This window comes from Lutzomyia longipalpis, chromosome 2 (genome assembly GCF_024334085.1).
Source record: "Lutzomyia longipalpis isolate SR_M1_2022 chromosome 2, ASM2433408v1".
NCBI classification, from domain to species: Eukaryota; Metazoa; Arthropoda; class Insecta; order Diptera; family Psychodidae; genus Lutzomyia; species Lutzomyia longipalpis.
In genome coordinates this window covers 4627752-4652695 of record NC_074708.1, presented here as the reverse complement: position 1 = coordinate 4652695, position 24944 = coordinate 4627752, and the positions used below count along the sequence as shown (strand labels likewise).

Below are 24944 nucleotides of genomic sequence, written 5' to 3'. Positions count from 1 at the left end.
GATTCTTGGAATTCTTCTCGGCGAATCCGTGGCGCTGGCGGTTACAAAAAATTCGTTATTCGTAAATTTGAATTTAGTCGTTAAAGTTGCCATATTGAAAACTACGAACGCTACTTAAAAGATGTAAAAGATTGATTGAAGAATTTAGCGACTGTTTTTTGAGTTATGTTGTTTTTGATCGGAGACAGTCAATAAAAACGCACGTCTTCACGCTTTCAGCGACGTTTCGGTTTATTTTAAACCATCGTCAGGCTCTACAACAAAATATGTACATCTTAGTACCAACATAGTGACATAAATCTGGGAAAAACATTCATAAAGCGTATAAAAATACAAACTCACTTCAGCAATACGACACCGTTATACTATAAAACGAAGAATTGCTTAAAAGAACAGAGAACCAAGAAAATTGTCAGAAACTATGCCAATTCAGAGAATAAAAAACAAAACAAAGAAGGAAAATTAAAGAAAATGCACAGTATCCAAATATAGATAGTTTATTTGTATTTGAATTGTCTCCTCTTTCTTTGCAATTAACCCTGAAAAACACCACAATTCCTCTCTTCCCACCATCTTGACAAACTCACCACGCCAAGAGACGCCAAACTCATATCCATGTTTTTATCTTCATTATTTTTTTTTAGTGTTGTACACTTAACAAATTTTTTTGTGTGTTAAATTCTGCAATAAACATTAAGGATATATTTTTTCATCTTTGCACAATATTATACCCATTTTTCATTTCAAATATATAAATTAATTATACACATTTATTTACAATTAATAAATTAAAGAATAAAAATTCGTTGGTTTATTGTATGAAATTTTCTTCACTATCTCAACATTTTTTCCACCATTGTGATTTTTTTTTTTAATTTTTCATTTAAGTTTTAAAAAAATCCTACATTTATACAAATTACATTTAACAAATAAAAGAAAATGGAGGTGCTTTTGCATGAGTGAAGGTTCAGCGGATGAGTTTTTTTTATTATTCTCTTTTGAAGAGACAACAATTTTAAAAAAATCATCCCCTGTCCCAAATCAGCACCTAAACTACCGCCATTTTGATTCTAAAACATAGCAAAAAATAATTTTTGTAGTTTTTATCAGTTTATCATGTTTTTTTTTTTACTTTAAAACTCATTGGAATGTTGCGTGCTTTTTTTAAAGAGATTTTTTCTGCTGTTTTTATAGCTTTCAAGCTGTTTATCTCTGTTGTTTTTTTAATTCCTTCATTTTTTTTTTGAGAACATCTTAAGCGAAAACATGTAGGATAATTTTATTTTCTTTCTCTTTTGAAAGAGGATTTTTTTCCATGGACATTGAATTACAAAGAGATTTTTATTTGGGAGAGATATTTCATCGTCATTCTTGCGACGTGAAAACCACACGGAATTCTGCACAAATAACATTTTTTCCATATAACAAATTTTCTTTTAGGATATTTTTCAATATTTTGCTCATCCTTTCGTCTCCTTTGTACCATTTTTATTAACATTTATTCAATTTTTTTCGGAGATATAGGGGTATACGATTAAATGGATTTTATGGGATTTCCACGACATTTTCTCTCTCTTTGATTCATCAGAAATTTTTCTAATTTTTTTTCTTCATAGCTCTATCGTGTTTTTAATAATATTTTATCTATCTGCAATATCGATGTCAAAAAATGGAGATTCAGAATATTTTTTAATGATTATTTTATTACAAATATATTTTACTATTTTTTCCTATTTTTTGACGATTCTTTTGAAAAGCAAATTTTGTAAAAAAAATTCTTTTGCTGACATTTGTGAAATTTTGACAGATGCAGTTATCCGTCAAATCGTGTGTGGTGTCATATTGTTGACATTTGCAGCTGTCAATCTACAAAAAATTGCCGAAACTTTAATCATTTTTAGCTGAATATTCTATAAAAATTCTTCTTGTTTTCTTTCTGCCGATATTGAAAAAAAATCACTGTGAGTAAAATTAAATGCTTGTTTTTTTCTGTCAAAAATTACAACGTCAAATTCTCCCAACATACGCTATAATTTTTTCCATAATTGTGTATATAAAATTTGTGATTTACTAAAGTGATTTTTTTCTTCAAATTGAAAAACTTTTTTTTTTTATTTGTCACCGAACACGTGAATGTGCTTTTCTTTTTTCTATTAAAAATTGGATTAAAATCATCACCGGATCCGCATTTTCAATCAAAATTCCTAACTATTTTTTTTCCTTTTTTTTGCAAATCTGTCGCTCAGAACGCATAAGCGAAAATATTTCCATTTTTTTGTCTACTAAATCTTTACCATTTTTTTTAAAAATTTCCTACATCCCACCCAAAAGTCCTGCACCATGTTTTTTTTTAATATCTTTCATTTTGAAAAATGATTCCACAATTTAATCGTAATTATTGTACAAAATACTCATCATCTCAAGTTAATTAATATTATTTAAAAAAATATACATTCAATTAATATAATTTCTTTTAGTTTATTTTTCATCTATAACTTTTTTTTCTTCTTTAAATTGTAACCTACATTCAATATTTCATTTTATATACCTTTTTTTCTCTTTATATTCCTAACAATTTATTGTTACTCTTCCTCAATTTTTACCACATTCTTATCTCCCTCCCAACATATTTATTTTCTTTTTTTTTTCTTTAATTTTCATTCAAACGATTCTTTTTTATCTAATTATATTATCACGTACAACAATTATTTTACTTTCTTTTATAAACTAACTTTCTTTCAATTTCTTTTTTATGTGATTTCTTTTTCTTCAAAGCTGACTAGCGAGACGACAACGCATTTATTCTGAAATCTTATTACGTCATGGAACTGCTGTTTCTTTTCCTATTTAAAAAATATTTATTCAATAATGAGAAGAATCTCAGGGTGGAAATGTTACAAATCCCCCAAGATTACAAAATGATGGTCACTCTATCTCGCTAGATCAACACGTAAAATCTGTTTTTTTATACTGTAAAAAATGGCGTATGTGCTTCAGAAAAATTTCCCCTCTAAACTCCCCATTATTTTTCACAGAAGACAATAAAAAGGTTGTACAACAACTTGCGGAAACAATCCCATTAAATTTTCTCTCCCCCCCTCTCTCTCCCTTCTTTAATTAATAATATATTTTGCTTCTATCCTAATTTTGTGTAAATATAGAATTTCTTTATTTTTAAACATCTTTGAACATCCACTTAAAAAACAACGTGTGACGAATGATTAAAAAGGTGTGTGGTTAAGGAATTTGTATAGAGAGAGAAAAAACAAATGGTTTCAATCGACGAACCAGCATCGATTTTTTTTTTCATTTCAAAAAGACTATTTTATTTTTAAGAAGTATTTTCCCTCAATAGAAGATGGAAGGATATAATCGGAAAGAATTTGCAGAGGTTTCATTTTTTTTTGTTATCTAGTTTAGGTCGCTTAAATTTATAATCATAAATACACAATGTGCAGCAAAATCTCTTCTTAAAACTTTGAAGATTTTATAAGGACGCTCTAAATGACGCCATGTCGTTGCCGCCATTTTGATATTTCAAACTTCAGTAAATAAACGTTAATTTTAACGACTTTACGAACGTTTGAATGAGTGACAAGATTTATTTTTCCGCAGTAAATATTTCATGAAATATCATGGATTTAAGTGAATATAAATTAATAAAATAAAATTATCTTTGAACATTTTAAGGTAAAACAAATTGCGCCATCTTTAGCAATTTTATAAAATTCTGAAATGATAAGTTTTGACAGCTGCAGCAATTTTATATTTGAAGCTGTCAAACGAATAAAATTGTAAAAAATTAGTGATATTTAACTGATTCTACCTTCGGATTCTATTAAAATCCTTGAAAGTAAAATTAAAAAAACTCTTTGACAAACTTCTAAAATTCTTTATTCATTGAATGAATAAATTAATTTTTAATGTAGCAATTTGATTGACAGTTGATCTCAAATTTTGACTTATCGAATAGATGTCAAATAACTTCTGTCATATTTTTGACATTTGCAGCTATCAAACTACCTCAAGTATGTCAAAATGTAAAAAAATCGTTATTTCAAAACGTTTTTTCATTTAACCGAAGATCGATTTTTTTTCTTTTCTTTCTTAAAAAAATTTTGAATCTATCAATCAAATAATTATTTATTTATTGTTAAATAAGAATTCAAAATAGCGTCCCTTCTTCCCAGAAATCAATAACAATCAAATCTCTCTAATTTGCTGCACAGTGTGTAATTTATTTTCAATTTTCTCTATAAGTTTTACTAATTTATTTGGGATTCTAATTTTTCTAAATAAAAATTTCCCCATTTGAGATTAATTTAATGTTTTTTTTCGTTGACGTACATTAAGGTCACTCAACATTTACTCTTTCTGATATTATCTTCTGTCACTCCGCCTATCGTCTATCCCTCTTATACGAGCTTATCATGATTACTTTTCCATGTTTTTTTTTAACCATAAACAGCACACAGATTATGTTATGGAAATATTTTTGGTAGGTACTATACCGTGATTTATTTTCTTTTAATGTGGAAAAATAATATAAATTAAATTCAATCAACTTGAGTTTAATTTTTAAATGGATAAATGGCTAATTATTTGCCTCGAATTTGCAATTTTTTGATCTAAAATTTCAATAAAAATCAAAGTTAATTAAAAAAAAAGTTTCCATAACTCTATAAAGTTTTTCTTTTTCGTTAATTCTTCATTTTAAAAAAAAGGACTTTCCACAGAAGAAAATAAAATGTATTTTGTAATAATAAAGCTTTGAGCAAATCACGATATTTTCTTCGTCGTTACTTTCCTGTCTAAAAGAATTTTATTTTTATCCCATAGAAACACAAACAGGGTGTTTTGGGGGAATTTGTTGCTTTGCAAGAAACCCCCATCAACCCCCGCAGTGTGGACATTTATTACACACAGCTTTTGAGAAAATTCTTCTTCTTCTCCAACAACCTCCCTTTGTTCCATTTTTTTTTCTTTTCAAATATATATTTACCACAAATTAACGCCAACTGACCAACAATTTTTCTCTTTTCCTTCCCCTGATTAAATTTTTCCTTTTCTTTACGCATCAATCGTCTTCTTGCAATGAAAATTAAGCAACAAAATATCGTCAATTGGATATTTTTTCAATCCACAGAAAAATCTTTTCTTCCTTTTCACTTCAAATCAAATAAAATTCCTTTTTCTTGTTTTTTTTTTATCTACAATCATTTCGGCTAAATTAATAAATACTTACAACGTATTTATGCCAGAAAATTCCATTTTTCCTTAATTAAACTTCCTCGCTGTTGTTCGACTTTTGGAAATTTGAGTATCCTCGAATTTTTTTTATGATTCATTTTCTCTTCAGAAGCTTTTCTTGTTGTTTTACTTCTCATCTTGATCCATGGGCTCTTCGGAATCTTCCCTTGATAGGTCTCTTGATGATCTGTTCAAATAATTTTAATTAATTAACAACAATTTAGGATCGATGAACTTTATGATTTTCTTCTCATTTCTTTTACTTTTATCAATTTTTCCCCTTAATGTATTTTTTTTTCGAGGATAATATGACCTTCATCAGGCCCACAAACATTAAGAAATCTTCTTAAATCAATCAATTTATAAAGACAAATTAGCTGTTTTTCTTTCAGACACAGCTTTTGTGTACCGAGCAAAATCGAAAGTCGTCAGATCGGGCTCAAACTTGGGATGAGCACGATGAGTCCCCACATTCCAAAAAACGTATGCGCCAAAAAATTTTTTGTCCGGCCGTCCGCCGTGGTTCAACCATAAATTGCAAGAGAACGGTAATAGATAGAAACTTGCGGTAAACGGAAAAGATTAAATATCGACCGGAAGACATCCGATTATTATGTCAAATCAAATTATGATGTCCGCCATTTTGAATAACCTCAAAATTTTGTTTTCGCTATATCTCAGCCCCTATTATAGCTAGAGGTCTGAAATTGTTATATGTTGTATGGGCCATCAAGAGCTTTCCAACGATAGCTCATTTTCGAAAATCGGTCAAGCCGTTTAGTCAATATGGCCGCCACAATTTTTCATCGAAAATTGACCATAACTCGAAAATGGCTTGACCGATTTTGATCAACTCGGACTCAAATGAAAGCTCTCAACAAACCCTACAACTCTTCGGAACATCGCAAGTTCAAAAAGTGACCGTTAGGGGGCCAAAAATCAAAAACAAAATTTTCGATGAGTTTTCGATGAATATCTCGAAAACGCCATTATCGATTTGCTTCATTTTTTGGTATATTATAGCCTACTATAACATCTATTTATAAAAAAAACGTCGCTATTTTGAAAATATTGAGCTCCAACTTTGACATGTCATATCTCGGGTTCTACAAGTCCGATCTTGATCAACTCAAGCGCAAATGAAAGGTTTCGTGAAACCCTACAAATGTCTAAAACATTGCAACTTCGAGTAATGACCGCGAGAGGCTCTAAAGTCAAAATCAAAACTTTCGAAAATTTCGAACTCGAATATTTCGAAAATGCCATTATCGATTTTATTCATATTTTTATATGTTATAGTTGAGATTAAGACCTTTCCAACGATGGTCTAAAATCGAAAATCTATGGAGCCATTCCCGAGATATGGCGTTTTAAAGATTTCTTGGGGGATGACTTTTCAACTTTTCCCGACTTTGCGCGTTATTTAAATGAATTTGCGTTATAGTTTGCTCTCACAAAATTGGTAGATTGAAAGAAACACAGCTCTCGTAAGCTTGGTCAGCTTACCAGTACATTTGAAAAATATTTTCCATTAAAAAAATTAATTCAAAAAGTCTCTTACCTGTGAAGGGATTGCATTGAGAGACCCGCCATAGCGGTGACTGTTTCTGATTCATCTCTCTCACTGGTTAGTGCTTGCATGGCTGAGAATGGGACAGTGTGGGCGAGTCTCTTCACAGCCGGCCAATGGCTCATCTGCAATTAATAAATCATTTTCACAAAAAAATAAAAAAAAAATTTTCACCTTGAAAATGAAAAGAAAAATTTGAATTTTCTCACCTGAATGGCAATTGTCTTCTGAAGTGTCTCAATGGCATTCTGACACGGTGGCCTGGCGAGTTCAGTGTCGGCTATTTGATTGAGATCATCCCCAAGGAGAGCACGTACACACTCCTGGGCACTGTCACAAATTGCCGGGAGATCGTAACCCCCCTCAAGGGCTAAAATCACTCGTCCTTCGGCAAGTTGCATGAGTTCCCGCGTGAGGTGCCCAAAGCACGCTGGGGAGACCATATAGCCACCCAGGGGTGGTGGATGCCCACTTGCTGCATCAAATCCCGCCGAAACAAGCACAATATCCGGTGCAAATTCCCTCGCAATGGGCATTACAACTGTCCGGAAAGCTGCGAGGTACTCCGCATCACCAAGTGGCGGAGACAAGCCCCCACTCCACGCCACGTTCACATTGAACCCAACCCCGGGGCCAACACCACACTCCGTAGGACCCCCTGTGCCCGGGAAGAAATTCCCATCGTCATGCCGATGAATTGAGAGGTAGAGAACTGTTGGGTCGTCATAGAACACCTGCTGCGTCCCATTGCCATGATGTACATCCCAATCAACAATGAGAACACGCCGTACCTCCGGGACACGCTGCCGGACAATTCTCGCCGCCAGGGCGATGGAATTGAAAAAGCAAAAGCCCATGGCTGCATCGGGTTCTGCATGATGCCCCGGTGGACGGACAACGGCAAACCCATTCCTTATATCCCCCTTGGCTGCCTTCATGGCTAAATCAATCACACACCCCGCTGCCATTCTTGCCGCCGCCGAGGTGTGATGCTCATTCCACGTTGTATCCAAATCCACCCCAAGTCCACCGCATGCTAAACGCACAAAACTCACCCGACTCGCATCGAGCTTATGGCGATTGAGTTGATTTGTCCCAAAGAGCATTGTATGCGCTTCCGTGTGCACCGTCTGGAGTTCCTCCTGTGTGGCACGTCGTGCTCTCAAGCGATCGCACCGATTTGCCAAGCCCGTCTCCACAAGACGCGCCCAGACACTCTGCAAACGTCCACTGTGCTCCGGGTGCGATGAATTATCACCACAGATGCAAGCGTGCTTCAGCATTTGGTTGTCGAAGGCCAATCCTGTCGTGATGTGTGTTGGTCCAGGAGCTCCCTGGAACCATTTTAAAGGGATCACATTGAAACATTAAGGACTCTCTTCTTCCTTCTTTCGTCGTGATTTTCAAGCAAAAGAAAATGTTAAAAAAAAGGAAAACTTATAGGGTTTACCACCTCTAGGGGTTTCACCCGGAGACTTCGGATTTCGGGGTATGATCTCCGGGCTGCGGGTTTAGGATGAATTGAGTACATATTCAAAAACGAAAAAAAAAAATCGGAAATTGAATAGACTCTGTAATTTAGGAAGTTTCGATTTTTTTTAGCTAAAGGAAAATCGTCTCAAGTCAGATCTGAGGTCTTCTAAACCAGAATAAATTTCTTTAAGTTAGACTACAGTTTTCTTTAAACTAGGTTTAAGTTTTTGAAAGTCAGTCTTAAGATTTTTAAGCTAGACTATTGTAGACTAGAATTAAGTTTTTTTAACGTCAGGCCAGTCAGGTTTTTAAAGTTTCAATGTTAGATCTGACCACAATTTTTTTGAAACTAGGTTTAAGTTTTTGAAAGTCAGTCCTAAGATTTTTAAGCAAGATCTTTGTTGTAGACTAGAATCAAGTTTTTTTTAACGTCAGGCCAGTCAGGCTTTTAAGGTTTCAAGGTTAGATCAGACCTCAATTTTTTTCAAACTAGGTTTAAGTTTTTGAAAGTCAGTTTTAAAATTTTTAACCAAAACTTTTGTTGTAGACTAGAATTAAGTTTCTTTAACGTCAGGCCAGTCAGGCTTTTAAGGTTTCAAGGTTAGATCAGACCTCAATTTTTTTCAAACTAGGTTTAAGTTTTTGAAAGTCAGTTTTAAAATTTTTAACCAAAACTTTTGTTGTAGACTAGAATTAAGTTTCTTTAACGTCAGGCCAGTTAGGTTTTTAAGGTTTCAAAGTTAGATCAGGCCTCAGTTTTTTTCAAACTAGGTTTAAGTTTTTGAAAGTCAGTTTTAAGATTTTTAAGCAAGACCTTTGTTGTAGACTAGAATCAAGTTTTTTTAAGGTCAGGCCAGTCAGGCTTTTAAGGTTTCAAGGTTAGGCCGAATACGTCTTAAAAGTCGGACCTAAAGGAACTAAGGTTCGGCTTAAGAAAAACAGGCCTGGCTTAATAAACGGCTCAACTTTGTTTCTTAAGTCTGGTTTAATAAACGGCTTAACTTTGTTTCTTAAGTCAACCTTAATAAACGGCTTAACTTTGTTTCTTAAGTCAGGCTTAAGTTTTTAATTCAAACTTACATTTTAATTGTTTTTGAGGTTTTTCACAATTTACTTAAAGCTAAAAACAGTTCATGAAAAAAGCGAAACTTATAGGTAAAATCCTCGGGGTCAGAATGTAATGTGAGGTGGTAACCCCTAGAAACTTACCCCAACTAAACTCCGCCGATGGGGCACAGTGAGATTAACAGGTGGTGGACTGTGATCAAGGGAGTGCTGTCCCGTATCTGGGATACTACACGGTGGTGGTGGTTGTTGCTGCCCAAGGTGCACCAGAGGACTCGAGAGTGTTCGCGAGAGCGGCTTCACAAAGCCCCGCACAAAGGGATCATCGACGGAAATGTGCATTGATTGGCGAATAAGGAGCTCACGCTGCTGCTTCAGGTACTCCTGATCCCTCACACGCTCCTCATTCTGACGCTGGTATGTACTCGTGATCACACTACTGGTAAGTACAGTTTTCGGTGGTTGCTTCTTATCCGTCAAATCAATCACTTCACCCGATTCCTCCTCCTTCAGTTGCGGCTCACGACTCCCACCAGCACGCGTTAGAACTGTCTGACGGATTTTCTGCGTCAGCAACATATGCTGCTGCTCCATTGCCTGACGTTCAGCCTACCCAACAAAATGAACATTCTCAAAATTTCTCCTCAAATTCCCTTTAAAAAAATTACTCACATCACTATTCTCATAGTGCGTCTGCCCAATGTTCACGGAACCAGCACCCGTTAGCATGGGATGCCCAAGTGGAAGGGGCGCCGATTGTGTCCTCCCCAATGGCCGATGACCCTGCTTATTGAGCCTTGCATGTGCCACCTGGGTATCCGTAATAGGTTGCCCATAGAGCCCGGGAACTTGACCATGCATAGCCAGATGCGTAGCGGCCATGTGATGAATATTAGATGGATGGAGGTGGGATGCAAGCTCAGCTGGGTGCTCAATCGGTGGCATTGGGGTGTAATAGGGGGCTCCGGCAACAGCAGCAGCTGCCAATTGAGCATGAGTGCGGAAATTCGAGAGGAGGGCCTAACGAAAATATTAAAATAAAAATTCTTAAATTCAGGCTAAAGATTTTTTTTCTAACTTAAAAGAAATTTTTAGGTCAAAAGGGACCGTAATAAAAATTATTAGGTGTATGAACTGTAGGCAAAACTATAGATTTAAAAAATCCCACTAGATGGCCAAGGCACAACTAGAGCCATCTATCGTGCATTTTTATTTAACCCAGATATGTTCAGGAATTTTTTTTAACAAATCTTCACAAAGTTTGACTTTAGAATTATCTAGAAAAGTCAATTCTCTACCAAAATCCTTGAAAATTTGCCTAAGAATTTCTAAATCAATTTCGTAATCAAGGGTGTAGATTCTGATAAAAATATTTTCTTTTTTTTTCTTACAATTCGTCATTCATAATATGTTTTCTAATTTTCTAGGAAAAATCTCATAATTGTGTTCCAATGGAAAAAATTTACTTTTTCAGAGCTTTTCAAAGATCATTCAGATTAGTTTCTGAAACATCAAAATTTTGATTTTCTTTTAAACAACCATAATAGAAAGAATTAATTAAAAGCATTATCTGTCAAAATCTTAAAACTTTTAAGTTGTTAGAAAAGAAAAGATCTTGAAATCTTTTTTTTTTCCTGAATATCGACTATTTTTTGCCAAATAATTAATTCTATTTAATTTAACATTTTTTGGTGAATTTTCTAAGTAAAAAAAAACATCAGAATGATAAGAAATAAACACAGCTAAACTCACCAGATTATTGGCATTGTGAGCACTACCCAGATGAGGTCTCCCCAAGGAAATATTGGGCATTGATGGTGAACTGAATAGAGCAAGATCATTGATACTTCCTCGATTACCCTGATAGTTAGGATCTTCATTCTCCTAAAAAAATAAAACCACAAATCATTTTTTTTAAACATTTTTACTATAAAAGAAATCTTCCCTCGAAGCTTTCTTACCTCTTGAATGGGTGCACTTGTTGGTGATCCTCGATTTGTCAGCGTGGGTGGGGAATTTGGGCCTGAATCCGGTGTTGTTGTGCAATCTTTGAAGAAGAATTCCACGAATTAATTCAATCATTCCAACCAAAATTGATACAAAGTTATATCATCATTTTTTTGGCGAGAAAATAATCTATTCTTGCTTAGTTTAAAATCATTAATTGCAAAACCAAATTGTTTTTTTAGGGGTTAATTGAACTCAACATGCTCTTTTAATTTTCTCCATTAAACTCACTTTCTCTCTCTCGAATTTTAATGAATTTTGAAATTATTCTTTTAGTAGTTTTTTTTTTTTAATTTAGCGTCTCATTTTTAGTGCTCAAAAAATTATTAAAAATCTAATTTTTAAACACTCAAAGTGCGCAAAATGAAAGAATTATTTTAGGAACATTTTGTAAGTTTTCTCTCACAATTTTAGGCAGAGAAGGGATATCTTTTTTTCATGAGGAAAAGCCAGCAGAAAAATAAGTAAAAGGGATTCGCAGAAGGGATTCTTTTCTGCAGCTTCGCGATTTTTTTAGGGGACTCTTTTTACACGTCTCAAATGCTTCGCGAAAATGTAAAAAATTAAAACTTTTAATAAAATTCGTATTAAATTAAACTTTTCTCTCTCTCGCAATCCTTGTAAATCGTCACATTATTTTTGCTTTTTGTTTTGATTTTTTTTTGTAAGTTTTTTTCTTACTTGTCGCCGTTGCTAAAGCTGAATTCTGTTGCTTCTGCTGTCGCCTTTGGGCAGCTTGAAGTAGTCTCTCCTGCCGTCTTGCCGCCAAGGGTCCATTGCGTGCCTTTCGCTCAATCACACTCTGTTTCAAGCGAATCTTCAGCAAATTCGGCTCCGAAGCTGCAGCCAATCATTTCATTTTACCATTTTATTATTTTTTTTTTAAATCATTTCTTGTTTCTTTAAGAATTTTTTTCAAAATAAAATCTTTCTAACAAAAATTAAAAAAAAAAAGAAATTCCTTTCAGAATTTCTCTCTCAGTCTCTTAACAATTTTTATACTCATTCTCTCTTCTACCCAATTGATAAGGGGAAAATAATATACATTTGCATTTGTGATAACAAACAGAAAGAAAAGAGGAATAAATAAATAAAAACACGAGAGGAATGATTGCGGGAATCTTGGTATATAATATGTAGGAAGGTATATAAAAAAAAACTCCTCAATCACAGATGAGTGAAGAAAATTTTGTGAGAAAAATCATTTAATCCACTCGTGTTAGTTTTGAGAATAAATAAACCAAAAAAAAAAAGAGAGCGAACTTAAACTCGACGACAAATATTTTTCCATCTTTGGAATTATAATCTTTGTTCTTAAGTGAGGCACACACACTCTCAACACAGCAAAATATCACACTCAAAGGGGGTAAGAAAGCAAAATGGAAATAAAAAAAAGACGAGTGTGATAAAGTGCAGTGGAATAATTGAAAAACATCCAGTTTATTCTGGACTCAAAAAATGCCATCTCTCTCTCGGCAACATTACCCACATTGTGTTTGATCAAGATTTCGCGTAAATAGAAGCACAAAAAAATTGTTAGAATTATTTTTTCTCTCTCTACGACAACGTCAAAAAAATACGAATGTTCAAAACACAAAAAAAATCAACAACAAAAATGTTAATTTATCTTCATGGGCAAAGGGTTGAGGGTGGTCACAAGATAATTCATCAATCTTGAGAATCTTTAACTTTTCTTCTTCAATTTTTTGTAGAAAGAGGATAAAAAGTTAGAGAACATTCATGCAAGTTGCAAAAAAAAGGTTTGAAAGCCAAAGAATAAAAATTAATTGAGATTTTCTGTTAGAAACCCTATTTGAATGAAAAAATTTTCTCACCTGTTTTGCGAAGTGGAAAATCGGAATCATATTTGGCGATTGATGATGGTGGTTGTGGAATTTTATACGGATGCGAACTTACAGCAGCTACCCCAGCACCAGCTGGCAGTGATTCACCTGAAGAGCTTTTCACCACACCCCTGAGAAAAAAAGCCAAAATAATATTTGAAAAGTCATTATAAAAAATTCTTAATTTCTTCCCAATAAAAAAAAAACATCTCCAATCAATTTTTCCAAATAAATTGACATTCAATCTACAGAAATTTCTTTTTTCTTTGCAATTGTTTTAATTAAATTCATAAAGGGAATAACATTTCACTGTGAAGCACAAAAACTACGAAAAAAAATCATGGGAATTCCCCCATTTAATTTAGAAGCAAAACACTGTGCAAACAAACAAATCTCAGGAGAAATTTCTCAGTAAGATTTCTCACAGATGAAAAATTTATTTTTGAAGGAAGAAAAAAATCCCCTTGTCCTCAAAAAGCAAAAAAAAACTCACCAATTTCTATACGGTGACGATGTGGTCATGCCATTTGTTGCAGCATTCTGCTTCTTATTCATCAGGAAGGTCTGCAAGAAATTGATTAAGAAAAGAAAAAACATCTTTTAATGAAAAGACAATTTTTCTTTCTTAAAAACTCGTTGTGGCCACATTACCTGAAGTTTCTGTTTGACCTCTGAACTTGCATTTGCACTGCAATTATTCTCTTTGCGCCTCATCACCTCCCTTTCGCGGCGTTCCCGCTGTTGTTGTTGTTCTTCTGCAATCCTCTGTTCTCTCAGTTCCTGGAATACGCCATTGGAAAGCCCCGCAAACTATAGATAATGTACCAGAGAAGGGTATACGTGTGACAGCGAAACAACAAAAGAAAGTGAGGGAATATGATGATGATAGCAATAGCTCAAAGAGAGTAAAAGGCAAAAAGGTGAACATGTCATCTCTGAGCCCTTGTCCTTTGAGGAAAATATTTTAGGAAAAAAAATTAAAGAGAGAAAAAAATGTCAATGGGGAAGGTAAAAGTTTTAAAAAAAAATTGGGTGGGTCAATAAGAATCTGCCACACACCCCCCCATACCTATATGAATTCTTTCTTATTGAATTGATGAAAAACTTCCTTTTAATATTTTCTCCGCTTTTTTGGAAGCTTTTTGTGTGCTTTTTTGCGCTTTTGTTTTAAACCAAATGTTGATTTCCCAGAAGCTTTCAATTTTCAAAGATCACAACATTTCCCTTTTTTTCTTATCAAATTAAACATAAATAGATAAATTAAATAACCCCCGGAATGCTTTAAAGACATGGCAAAAGGAATATGGGGAGAAAGAAAAAAAATGTAGAGAAGAAAATCAACGGAAATCGCATAATATATAATGAAATTAAAGGGAAAATATTCCTTCAGCATCTCAACATGAACCAACCTGATATTTGTGCTCCAATTGCAATTTATGCTGAAGCTCAAGTTGTTTGTTCTTCTCATGAAATGTATGCCAAAGCATTTGTTTCTGCATTTCTTGCTCCTTCTTTAGCTGTAACAACAAAGAAAGAAAAAAACATCCATTTGAAGACATAAAAAAGTCATCTATGCTGGTAAAAAGAACAAAAAGTTAAGGCACACAAGAAATCCCACATACACACTTAATTGTTGCTAATTGAATGAAAGAAAAAAAACGTGATTCCCTCATTAGAATTTCTTCTCTATTTTGCTCAACACCGGGCAGATCTTTGAGTTCTTTTTTTTCGTGGAAGAGGAAAAACATTTATGGTATGATTGATTAGTCTTCACGTTGTTCCTCGTGCAATTCTTCTGTATTCCAATCAGGCTTCTATCAAGATAGATTTACGGAGATTCAATGAAAATTATAACAATTTAAATAACCGGATTTGTAAAATAAATTCGCATAATTCAGCACGGGGTTTTTCGCAAGAATTGCAAAATATTTCAATAAAAAAATTTATAAGAATTATTCAAGACACAATACTTGCTATAAAAGAAAGAAAGAGAACACTTTTAAATATTTTCTTATATGTTCAAGAATAATTCTAACCAAAAGACGGCTTTTAATTCATAGAAAATCATTCAATAAAATTTTCAAGATGTGTCTGAGGTAAATTTCAAATATTATAAATTTTATAGATGATTCAATGTGTCCTTACTAAAATCAATACCATAATTTTGTTTTACAAGACTAATAAATATAATCCTTTAGAGAAATCGTTGTCAAACAAATAGCTAAACATTCGAAATTCATCACAAGTTTTTATGGAAGATGATGGCACTGATTATTAGTTTTATAGCACTTTTATATAGTTCGGGTGCCATAAAAAATTTTACATTATAAGAATGAAAAATCTCACAAAATTTTCGTAAAATAAACAAAGACAGAAAAGAAAAGATTTTTTTAAAGAATCATCCCACAATTGTTTTGTCAAATTTATAGGAAAACCCGGTAAGAAAAAAAATCAAACAGATCACAATTTCTTGGAATGTAGTCAAAAATTCAATTTACATCATCATTCTAATGAAGAAAAAAATCCATTTTTTGCATACTTTTAGAGCCATTAAGCAATAATTAAATGATTTCTGCCATAAATTATGCCCCACAAAATGATCCCGACAGAGTGATTCTACCGCGTCTGATTGCACGAATCGCACCATTTGAGCATCCACCAACAGACAGATCTCTTGAGTCTGATCTCATTTTAATTATGTCAACGGAAGGCGAATGTCTTTCCCCCGACATTTACGTGAGAGTGAAAGGAAGTTATGCTGCTTTAGTGTGAATATTTTTGTGAGGAAAATAAACGATAAAAAGTCAATTTTCTGTCACATTCAATAAATCTTAATGGGATTTGTGTTCTTCATTCGTTAAACCGAACTGCACCATTTGTGTACGATGAGTCTTCCCTTGAGACGGGTTCGTTAACGACGAGGAGATTTTTCTGAATGACCCGCAAAAGATCATCACACAGGAAATACTTTTAGTCTCCCCAAATTCTTTTTTTGTTAAATTTTATTTTCAGCTACTCTACACCACTGATGTCCCCCCTTTTGCTCTCAGAATCGCCCCCCTCTTGCCGTGAAAGAAATTTTGAGGGAATAAATAGAAACAATGGGAACAGCTGTGCTCTTCATATCACATAATTCTTTCACACTCCTTCTTCAATCTCAAAACACATCCAACTAAAATAATTCAGCCACTTTGACCTATTAATAGTCAGGCGGATACACAATTGGCACCTTGTGCCACACGTTTCACCCCGGCCTCCACCCTCTCTTGCACGGCGATTAACTAAAATAGTCTCGACTTTTAGAGTAGCTATATATGTGTTATAAATCGAGAGATTTATATCTGGGTGGCACCTTGCTTGTTGTTTAGTATCCACCCCCGCGTGAAATTGTGTCACCATTCAATACAGAAGAATGCACACACAGATTAAACTAAATTTTACGACTTTTTCCACCTCTAAAAACCAAAAAAATGATGTTGGATCCATTGAAAGATGAACGAGCAAGATCAATTTTGTGACAAAAAAAAAGATCATTTTTCCTAAAACACCTCACTCAACATCTTTCACTTTAACGTTGGTCCATCATTTTTTTTCTCTCAAGCTACCGATGTCTTTCACTTTCCGCGTCGTTCTTTTTCTTCATTGACAAAAATTTGTTATATAGACATAGATATATACATATGTATTTTCACACCGTGCGCGCCACCCAGAAATATCACATAAAGTCACAATATTTTGTGATGTGATGCCTTTTTGCCTTCATTCAAGTTCAAGCTCACGCACGCTCCACTCAATCTTGCACACCCAGACGCGACCGCAGCAGGAAAAAAAAGTCGCATCTTGTCGCATAAATGATGAATAATAGAGGTGAAAGAAATCTATTTTGTCGCATTTTTCTCACTTTTATGATTTGTAATTCTAATCCATTTCATTGAGGGGGCGTATTTGCTTTATTTTTTGCTTTTAATATCGATTAAAGTGATTGCGCCTGTTGACTCATCCACTGCGATATTCCTCCCACCAATTTTCTGCCTTATTGCACGTTTGCAGCATAAATTTGGGGACTTTTTGTGGGTTCATTTTTTTATTTTTATAGATCAATAAAATTGGATTATAAGAATTGATAAAGTACAACGCAACAGGGTACAGTGATTTAGTGCTATAAACGATGTTTTTCGTGACTTTCGTTCTAAACTGTGGCTTTTATGGCAATATTATTTTTTTTTTATCTTTTTCTTTATTCTAGTTTAAAGATTGCAAAAAAAAGAATATTCAAATATTGCAGAATTAAAAGACTTGAAAGTTCTAAAACAATTAGTAACTTTTAGAACTCTTAGCCAAGACACATTTTGTGCTATAAAAAATAACTTTCATTCTGTAACTCAAATTCTTTGCAATCTATTTCAAAATAATTTTAAGAAACGTTTTTATATTCAAAGTAAATTAAATAGAGCTTTAGTATTAATTTAGAATTTTATTCTCAATTACATTTCAAGAGTTCTAGAAACTTCACCACGTTTTTGTCCCTGAGTCTACCATTTGAAATCCATAGAATTTTTTTTATATAGGTGAAAGAATTATAAATTGTAAAGACTTATCTTATTGTGAAGTTAATCTTAAAAATACCTTGAACAATTTAAACTAGTGTGAACATCTACCATAAAAGTTTTACAGTGCATGTCTTCATTTGAGAACGCTCTAATCTATAAAAATATTCCTTGACAATCAATTTCAAGGTATTCATGCAAGAATTATGCAAAAAATGGGCCTTATTCAGCATAATGTAGACACGCACTGTATTTTGCTATAATTCAAATTCGTCTTTCCTTAATTCCAAAATTTTTTATCGTTTTATAGCACAAAATGTGTCTCAACTTGCTGGTCTAATTGTAATAATTTATGAGATCAGTAAAGGCCTGATTTATTTACAAAGTCAAAAATATTATTTTGTTTTTCGTTGTATTGTACCGAAAACTCCGCACCAGCAAGAAAGTTTTTTTAAGAAGAAAAATTAAGAAAAAAAAAAAGAAGAAAAACTCCTACCAGTTGAACGAATTATCACGGCGTGTGTTGAGAAAGTTCGTCAAAATAATCAAATGAGACATTAATTTCTTATCGTGAAAAACAGACAGAAGAGAAGAAGTGTGAGACAAGAGAATAAACAAAGTCCGCCCGGGAGCAAAATCATCATCATTTCCGGATGAAGCGTGACGCCCGTGAAGATTAGATAGACGCACGGCGGCAAAACGCGCCATAGAGCAATGAAAATTTCTTTCATAAAACTGACTCACAATTCAGAAAAAGAAGAAGAAAAAAATTGTATTTCAATTATAGATTGTTTACCTCCAAAATTTGCTGATTAATATCATCTGGAGCCTGTGGCTGACTCGGAACACCATCCAATGGTATTGCTCCACCCGCACTGGGCATCACCAAAACTCTATCTCTGCCCACCGCTGAATCGCGAGCCATTTCTGCAAAGAGAGTGAGAACACAACGTTATATGTAATGAAAAAAAAAACGGAAACGGTGAATGTTTTTGGTTTATATTAGACAAGTGTGAGGAAAAATTTTTTGAATGAAAATTCACTGAATATTATTTATAGAAAATATTTTCTCACCCCACCCCCGCCCCTGAGAATTTTCTGGCGCGCGAAAAAGCTTTTCAAACATATATTACATATTTTTTTCCATACTCCTTCGCAGCCACAAACTTGCTCAATGACATTGAAATTGATGGCGCGGTTAAAAACATTTATATAAGAATATTTTCATTTTTTTTTTTCACTTCTTATTCCTAAAGCTCATCTTCGCCAACACTTTCTCACAAAATATGTACATATATCACTCTATTTTGCGATTGGTTGTGATATTTTTGTTGCGCTACAAAACGTGTGAGAATGGCAGCCAAGTAAAAGTGATGGGTATTTGACAAAAAGCAAGAAAAAAAGTAAAAGACTTTTATTCACAAAGTCCATCTGTGTCCTTCCTGTGGTGTTGTCTTATAGAAAATAGAAGAAGAAAAAAATCAACAACAAGCAGAAATTCCATCCATCCCTCGTGCTATGCTTCTTGTGAGCTAAATTTTGCATTCAAAAGACACGTGCCGCCATTGTGTGATGGATTTTCATTTGGTCTCTCCCTCTTTTTTATTGACACCTAAAATTAGCATTCTCAATCATATTCTCTCTCTCATGTCAATTCACCAATTTAAATTAGAAATGCGTAGAATGGCTCGTCAAGCATAATAAAAGCGCGCGCGATAGTTAAAATCCCTCTTTTAACATGTACATAACATACGTTACATACAGAGATCATCAGACAAAGAGGCAATTTTGAGGAGGCAGCTATATAGAAAAGAAAAAAATAAGGAAGCCATAATAATTTTGTAAGAATAGACATTTCAAAATAGTCTCACTCATCCTATAAAAGCAAACGACGCCATGTGACATCTCTATGACAGCTATTGATGCAACACTACCATATTTCTTTATAGCACTATCTAATGCTTGTTAGTAATTTTCCGCATGGAAAATGCCCCAGACGCCGCACTAAGTAATCTCTGTCGCCTTTTATCCGCGTCCCCTTGGTAAATTAACCCCAATCGATTGAATTGACAAAGTGGTTTTGGTGTGACAATTGCGTGAGTCACATTCACTCACAATATGCCCCACACACTCATTTTGCTCAAGTGTAGCAAATACGAAAAACCACATGGGAATTTCTCCATTAAGTCACTTTGTGTGTAATAAAAAGTATTTTTAGAAAAACAGGAAGACGCTAAATTGGATTTAATTGACAGACAACAATCAATTCAATGTGTAAATTTTACACCGCATTCATACGCTCTATAATGCAATAGAGCAAAAATTCCTCACTAGATATTTCTTTTCATTGTTTCCACCATTTTTTTTTCCCAAGCTAGTCATCAAAAATTTAAAATAAGAAAACACGCTTTATACTACTTTTGCCATAAAAATCAAAATGGCTTTCAATCGCATCAAACATCTCACTCTGTAAGAAGAATTTTCTTGGAAAAGAAGAGTGCTAAATTGATGTTTTATTTTTTAAGACAAAAAAAAAGTATGAGAAGAGTGATTTTAAAATAAATACATTGGAGTATATACAAGAGAATTATATTGAAATGATGTATAAATAAAACTCGCGTGTATTGGAACGAATGTCGTATTAAGTTAAAAGTCTAATTATTTTTAGCAAACACGCTGACAGAAGCGGGATATTACGATTACTGAGCATTTTATAAATAAATTTCTCTCAATTTATAAATAACTAAACCATGTCTTTTCTCTTTATTATCCTTTTGAGAATGACACATTGTTGTAGAGAAAGAGTTGCCCGCATGTCATATTCATTCGAGTTCAAATTGAAATAATCCTTCATATTTCTTGACATGTCACGTTTTATAGTAAAATATTCCTTGAGAAATTCATTTGTACTATAAAATACAATAATAAGGGATGGTCACGTTATTTTGGAAACTCGGGGACTTTCAAGAGCGATTTTCAAGCCAATTTTGAAACCAAAAATTCAAAATTTGCTTGTACTCTCGTTAAATGGCCAAATAATGATAAGAATTTAGTAATTTCGATTTAGAAAATAAATTTTTGTGCTCAAAAAAATTATTTGAAATTCTCATATTTTGGCCATTTTGTTCCTGTAGAGTTTCCAAAATAACGTGACCATCCCTTAGTTCAGGTCAGAACCCAAATTGCTATAAAATGTTACCAATACACTCATTTATGGAAGGTGAGGTCGCTGCTTGTTAATTTTTATAGCAAATTAGGGCTTTTTTCAGAGAGCAGAATCTTACAGAATTCTTTTGAAAATGTTAAAGATAAATACTCTAATTACTATTGTAATAAAATGTTCTAAACACAAACCTTTTTGCTATAAAATTAGTATAATAATTTCCATAAAATTTCTACAAGAAAATTGTTAATTTTTAAACGACAGGTTCTTACTAGAAATCCTAAGTCTGTTTTATAGCACACGTAATTTTTTTCTTCTATAAATTTATGGTAAATTAACGATTTTTATAGAACTGAAAATTCGTTTTTAAAATATTCTTTTAAAAATCATCACACCAAACAATAAAAAAAATTCCCACGTTTTCCCCATGATAAATAAAGTTTCTGCAACAAATTTTAACATTATAGCATCATAAACCATCTCCTGCAATTACCGGTGTCAATGTGCTGAGATTATAATTTAATTTTCCATCACACTCTCTCTATAATATAATTTTCTCCACTTTCTGTGCCACACGCAGCAACGGAAATTGTGTGATGTTGGTAAATAGTGTGAAGTTCATGGGAATTTCCCGGGAATTGGGTGTGACTCTTGCACCTCTTTGGCCCCCACAAAAATGCCATGTGTTTGTATACGTGAGGAAGGTATTATTTCCCCATTTCAACCTTGACAGAATTTTCTTGTGAAAATACAATAAAAAAAAATTCCACCCTCAATTGCAAAATTTTTAAAAATAGCATAAAAGAGTGAGATGGGAAGAGAAAGTGGTGTAGCATCGAAAAAAAAACGACAAATTGGATTATGTAAAAATAATCGAACCATGTCTGACCTGAAGAGTTTGACCCACTCACGTTGGTTTACATTATATACAATACATATAATATTTTCACAATAAAATACCGCATAACATGAAATTTTCACGCGGCGTATATTTCCAAAGAGACGCATTTTACGGGAATGTATAAAAAATAAATCTATAAATATAAATTTTTATTCCAAACCGTGTAAAAATCCCAACAAATTTTCTTTTTGCGTATGAAAAATATTGAGGTGTTATTGAAGGAAAGAAAAATTCTTTTCACAATCACTCCAATAAGACGTTAATTCAAAGCTTTTCTCATCTCCATTTTCTCTCTCCAACTACCCCATTTGTGCTTTCAATGATTGCAAAGATACACGCGAGGATTGTTGCAAATAAAAGTCTTTTCTATTCATCAGCAGCAGCAAAAAAAAATATTCATTCTATCCACAATCTCTCTTTTATCTATCCAACCATTAAATGTCACTCACAGAGGCATTTTGCAACGAAATGGAGGAAAAAGTGAGTGGAGAGATGGGTAACGAATGAAAAAGAGTTCCATAAATAGATTTTCCGAGAAGCAAAATTAAACTTAATGTATGGGAAAATGATGCAATGAGATAGAGAAATTATTTGTACGCACATTCCACCACAAATAATTTCCTATCATCAAATTCAATTTCAAATGTGGCGCAATTCAAACATGGGGATTATCAAGATGCTCTTCACAAAGTATATTACTATTACACTATTAATCCCCTTGGTCTGACTTTTCACATACATAACAAACATTATGTAAAAAGGAAAAAAGAGCGGAAGAGAGAGGGCAATGTTAAATTTCCCAGAATAAGCTCACCCGATTATTGCAAACACGTGGCACGCACCAATTGAATTTTACGCGGGAAATTTCGCTAAATCCATCAAGGAGAACACTTCCTAAGAAACACGGCTTTTCATCAATTTTTAGAGAGTAATAATTTTCAATACATATAACTCTAATTTAATGGGGCAATAGTTGGAATTTTCTTTTCGCAAAAGAAATAAGTATAAAATTCAAAAACACCACGATATGGTTGAGCAATATGGGAATTCCTCTTGTAGTATTTTTTTTACAACTGTAGCTATGCGTATCAGTTGTTGTGCAAAAAAACAAAAAATATATTAAATCCTTGTTCATATTTATTAATTAGCTTAAACGCTGGTTTTTCATCATTTACATTTTACTTTAAAATAATTTACAAAGCAGTTATACACTGAAAAAAATAAAAACTCCAGCTTCTCAATAAGTGTTAAAAACAATCATTTAGCGCTTTTATTCAACTTGCTTTCGTCTTTGTCTTCCTCGAATTTAATAATGAACTAACAAATAAATTAAAAAGACATTTTCTATTTATAGGCAATTCCTCCATACACTGTGCGTAACATCCTTTAACTTATTAAGAAAAGAGCTTCATTTCTCTGAAGAAATTCTTCTTCTTTGACCTTTGGAAATTCTACTTTCCTATTATTTAATACGACGTTTCGGAGAGGTAAGACTACTTCCTCAGGTATTGATTATTTTAAGGGTCTTTCAGTCACTATCAATACCTGAAGAAGGAGGCATACATCTCCGAAACGTCGAATTTTAATTTAAAAAAAAAGAGGAATTTCTCTAGGCTAAATCCCGTATTTTTTCCCAAAAAAAGCAACGATGTTTCAAAATTTTATCTTATAATGGTTGAGACGTTGAAGAAAAATCCCTGGAATAATATTGATAGTAAGTTTCTTTAAAAAAAAACAGCAAAATCATGCTAACTAACCCAAAGGGAAGTGTCATCTTCAATTGAATTATCATTTTTTTTTCTTGTGCGCTATTTTAGGCACATGACTAATGCTTCACTTGATACCCTATATCACCCACCGTGTGATAAGGAAGAAAAAATAAAACAATAAAATGTGTCACAATATCCACATTCTATTTTGCAACTTAAGAAGAAGATTAGAAAAGCTCCTCTTTGTTAGGAAATAAAATTAATGTGAAAGTGCTTGAGGGAGATCCTTGAGCATGTGCAACATGGATTCCTTGTGGGTGCGTCGTCATTTGTAGATTAAAAATGTCGGATTAAATGTGCCTTTTATTGCTTCTATTGCATGTTACACAGTGTACAAGAGAAGTCACGTGTCATTTCACGTTTTTAGTGAATTACAAAGCAAATTTTGCTATTGATTTACAAATTGATACTTTGCGAAATTATTTTACATCACAATTTTGCAGAGCAACCACATAAGTAATTTTGCACAATGCTTATGAGGTTAGAGATACTTTGCATTTGACCCAGACATAAAATATTGGTGGCAATTTGATTCACCTCTTGCTGTGCGAAAAATTTCAAATTGGCATAGTTTCTTCTACCAGGTGTAAAATTATGTATTTTGTGCAAAATATCTCGTGGATTGCCCAAGTCTTCATGTGGCCAACATACACTGGAGGAGCTATTTTTATCTCTACAATGTAAGTTGGTTCTTCAGCAGCTCTAAACGGTGTGCTCAATATTGTTATCTTTGTTTCAAAAATATCACAACGCACATTTTTTTTTTTGATTTGAAGTGGGATGGCACGAATGAAGTGAGAAAAATTATGTGTGCCAAAAGAGCAAATCAATAAAATGCGTGAGTTTTTTTTCAACATCATCATCTAATTCTCCCCCTTTACCTACTTTACCTGACGGCGAATTACGCATCAAAACATGAACTCAAAATGTGTACAAAACTCAAGGTGATTTTCCACGAATAGGCATCATTTACCATTTTTTATTACACATGAAAATTCACTCAATCTCCTCCAGAGCCAGTAAAATTTCCAACGTGTCCGAAAAATAACCTTTTTTCCCACGTTGAATGAGAAGAAAAAAAAATAATGATTTATATTTTTCATTTCAATGTGATCTTAACCCCTAGTCGTCCCCCAGGTGCTCATTTTCCACCTTTAATTCCATCGCCTCACACCCTCCCACCTTTCCACCCGCCACCTATATAATTCTACATGTACACATATACATAGGTACGAAAATTTTCTCACTCTTCCACACACTCTGTTGCTTTTTACTTGTTCAAACGTGTCATTGTGTACGTTTTCTCGGCGCTTACAACGAAATTTTATTTATAAAACATCTCTGTGTGAGTCACG

General features: G+C 33.4%; 2 protein-coding genes across 8 annotated transcripts in view; both read right to left on the bottom strand.

The window, feature by feature from the left end:
• Positions 1-24944, bottom strand: part of LOC129788711 (mucin-5AC) — a 1053002-nt gene that overhangs the window by 832618 nt on the left and 195440 nt on the right. The gene's annotated exons all lie outside the window — the stretch shown is intronic.
• LOC129788716 (histone deacetylase 4) overlaps positions 482-24944 on the bottom strand; it is a 51534-nt gene continuing 27071 nt past the window's right edge. For 3 of the 7 annotated variants that reach the window (XM_055825006.1, XM_055825005.1, XM_055825007.1), the window contains 13 exons: positions 18553-18683; positions 14619-14726; positions 13861-14019; positions 13703-13773; positions 13201-13340; positions 12047-12205; positions 11320-11405; positions 11111-11242; positions 10031-10378; positions 9503-9967; positions 7030-8154; positions 6812-6945; positions 482-5437 (listed from right to left, as the gene is read on the bottom strand). In XM_055825006.1, coding sequence (XP_055680981.1) covers positions 5377-5437; positions 6812-6945; positions 7030-8154; positions 9503-9967; positions 10031-10378; positions 11111-11242; positions 11320-11405; positions 12047-12205; positions 13201-13340; positions 13703-13773; positions 13861-14019; positions 14619-14726; positions 18553-18683 — 3119 coding nt within the window. In that variant the 3' untranslated portion in view covers positions 482-5376. The remainder of the gene's footprint in view (positions 5438-6811; positions 6946-7029; positions 8155-9502; positions 9968-10030; positions 10379-11110; positions 11243-11319; positions 11406-12046; positions 12206-13200; positions 13341-13702; positions 13774-13860; positions 14020-14618; positions 14727-18552; positions 18684-24944) is intronic. The other 4 variants (XM_055825008.1, XM_055825009.1, XR_008750384.1 and 1 more) reach the window with 3 other exon arrangements.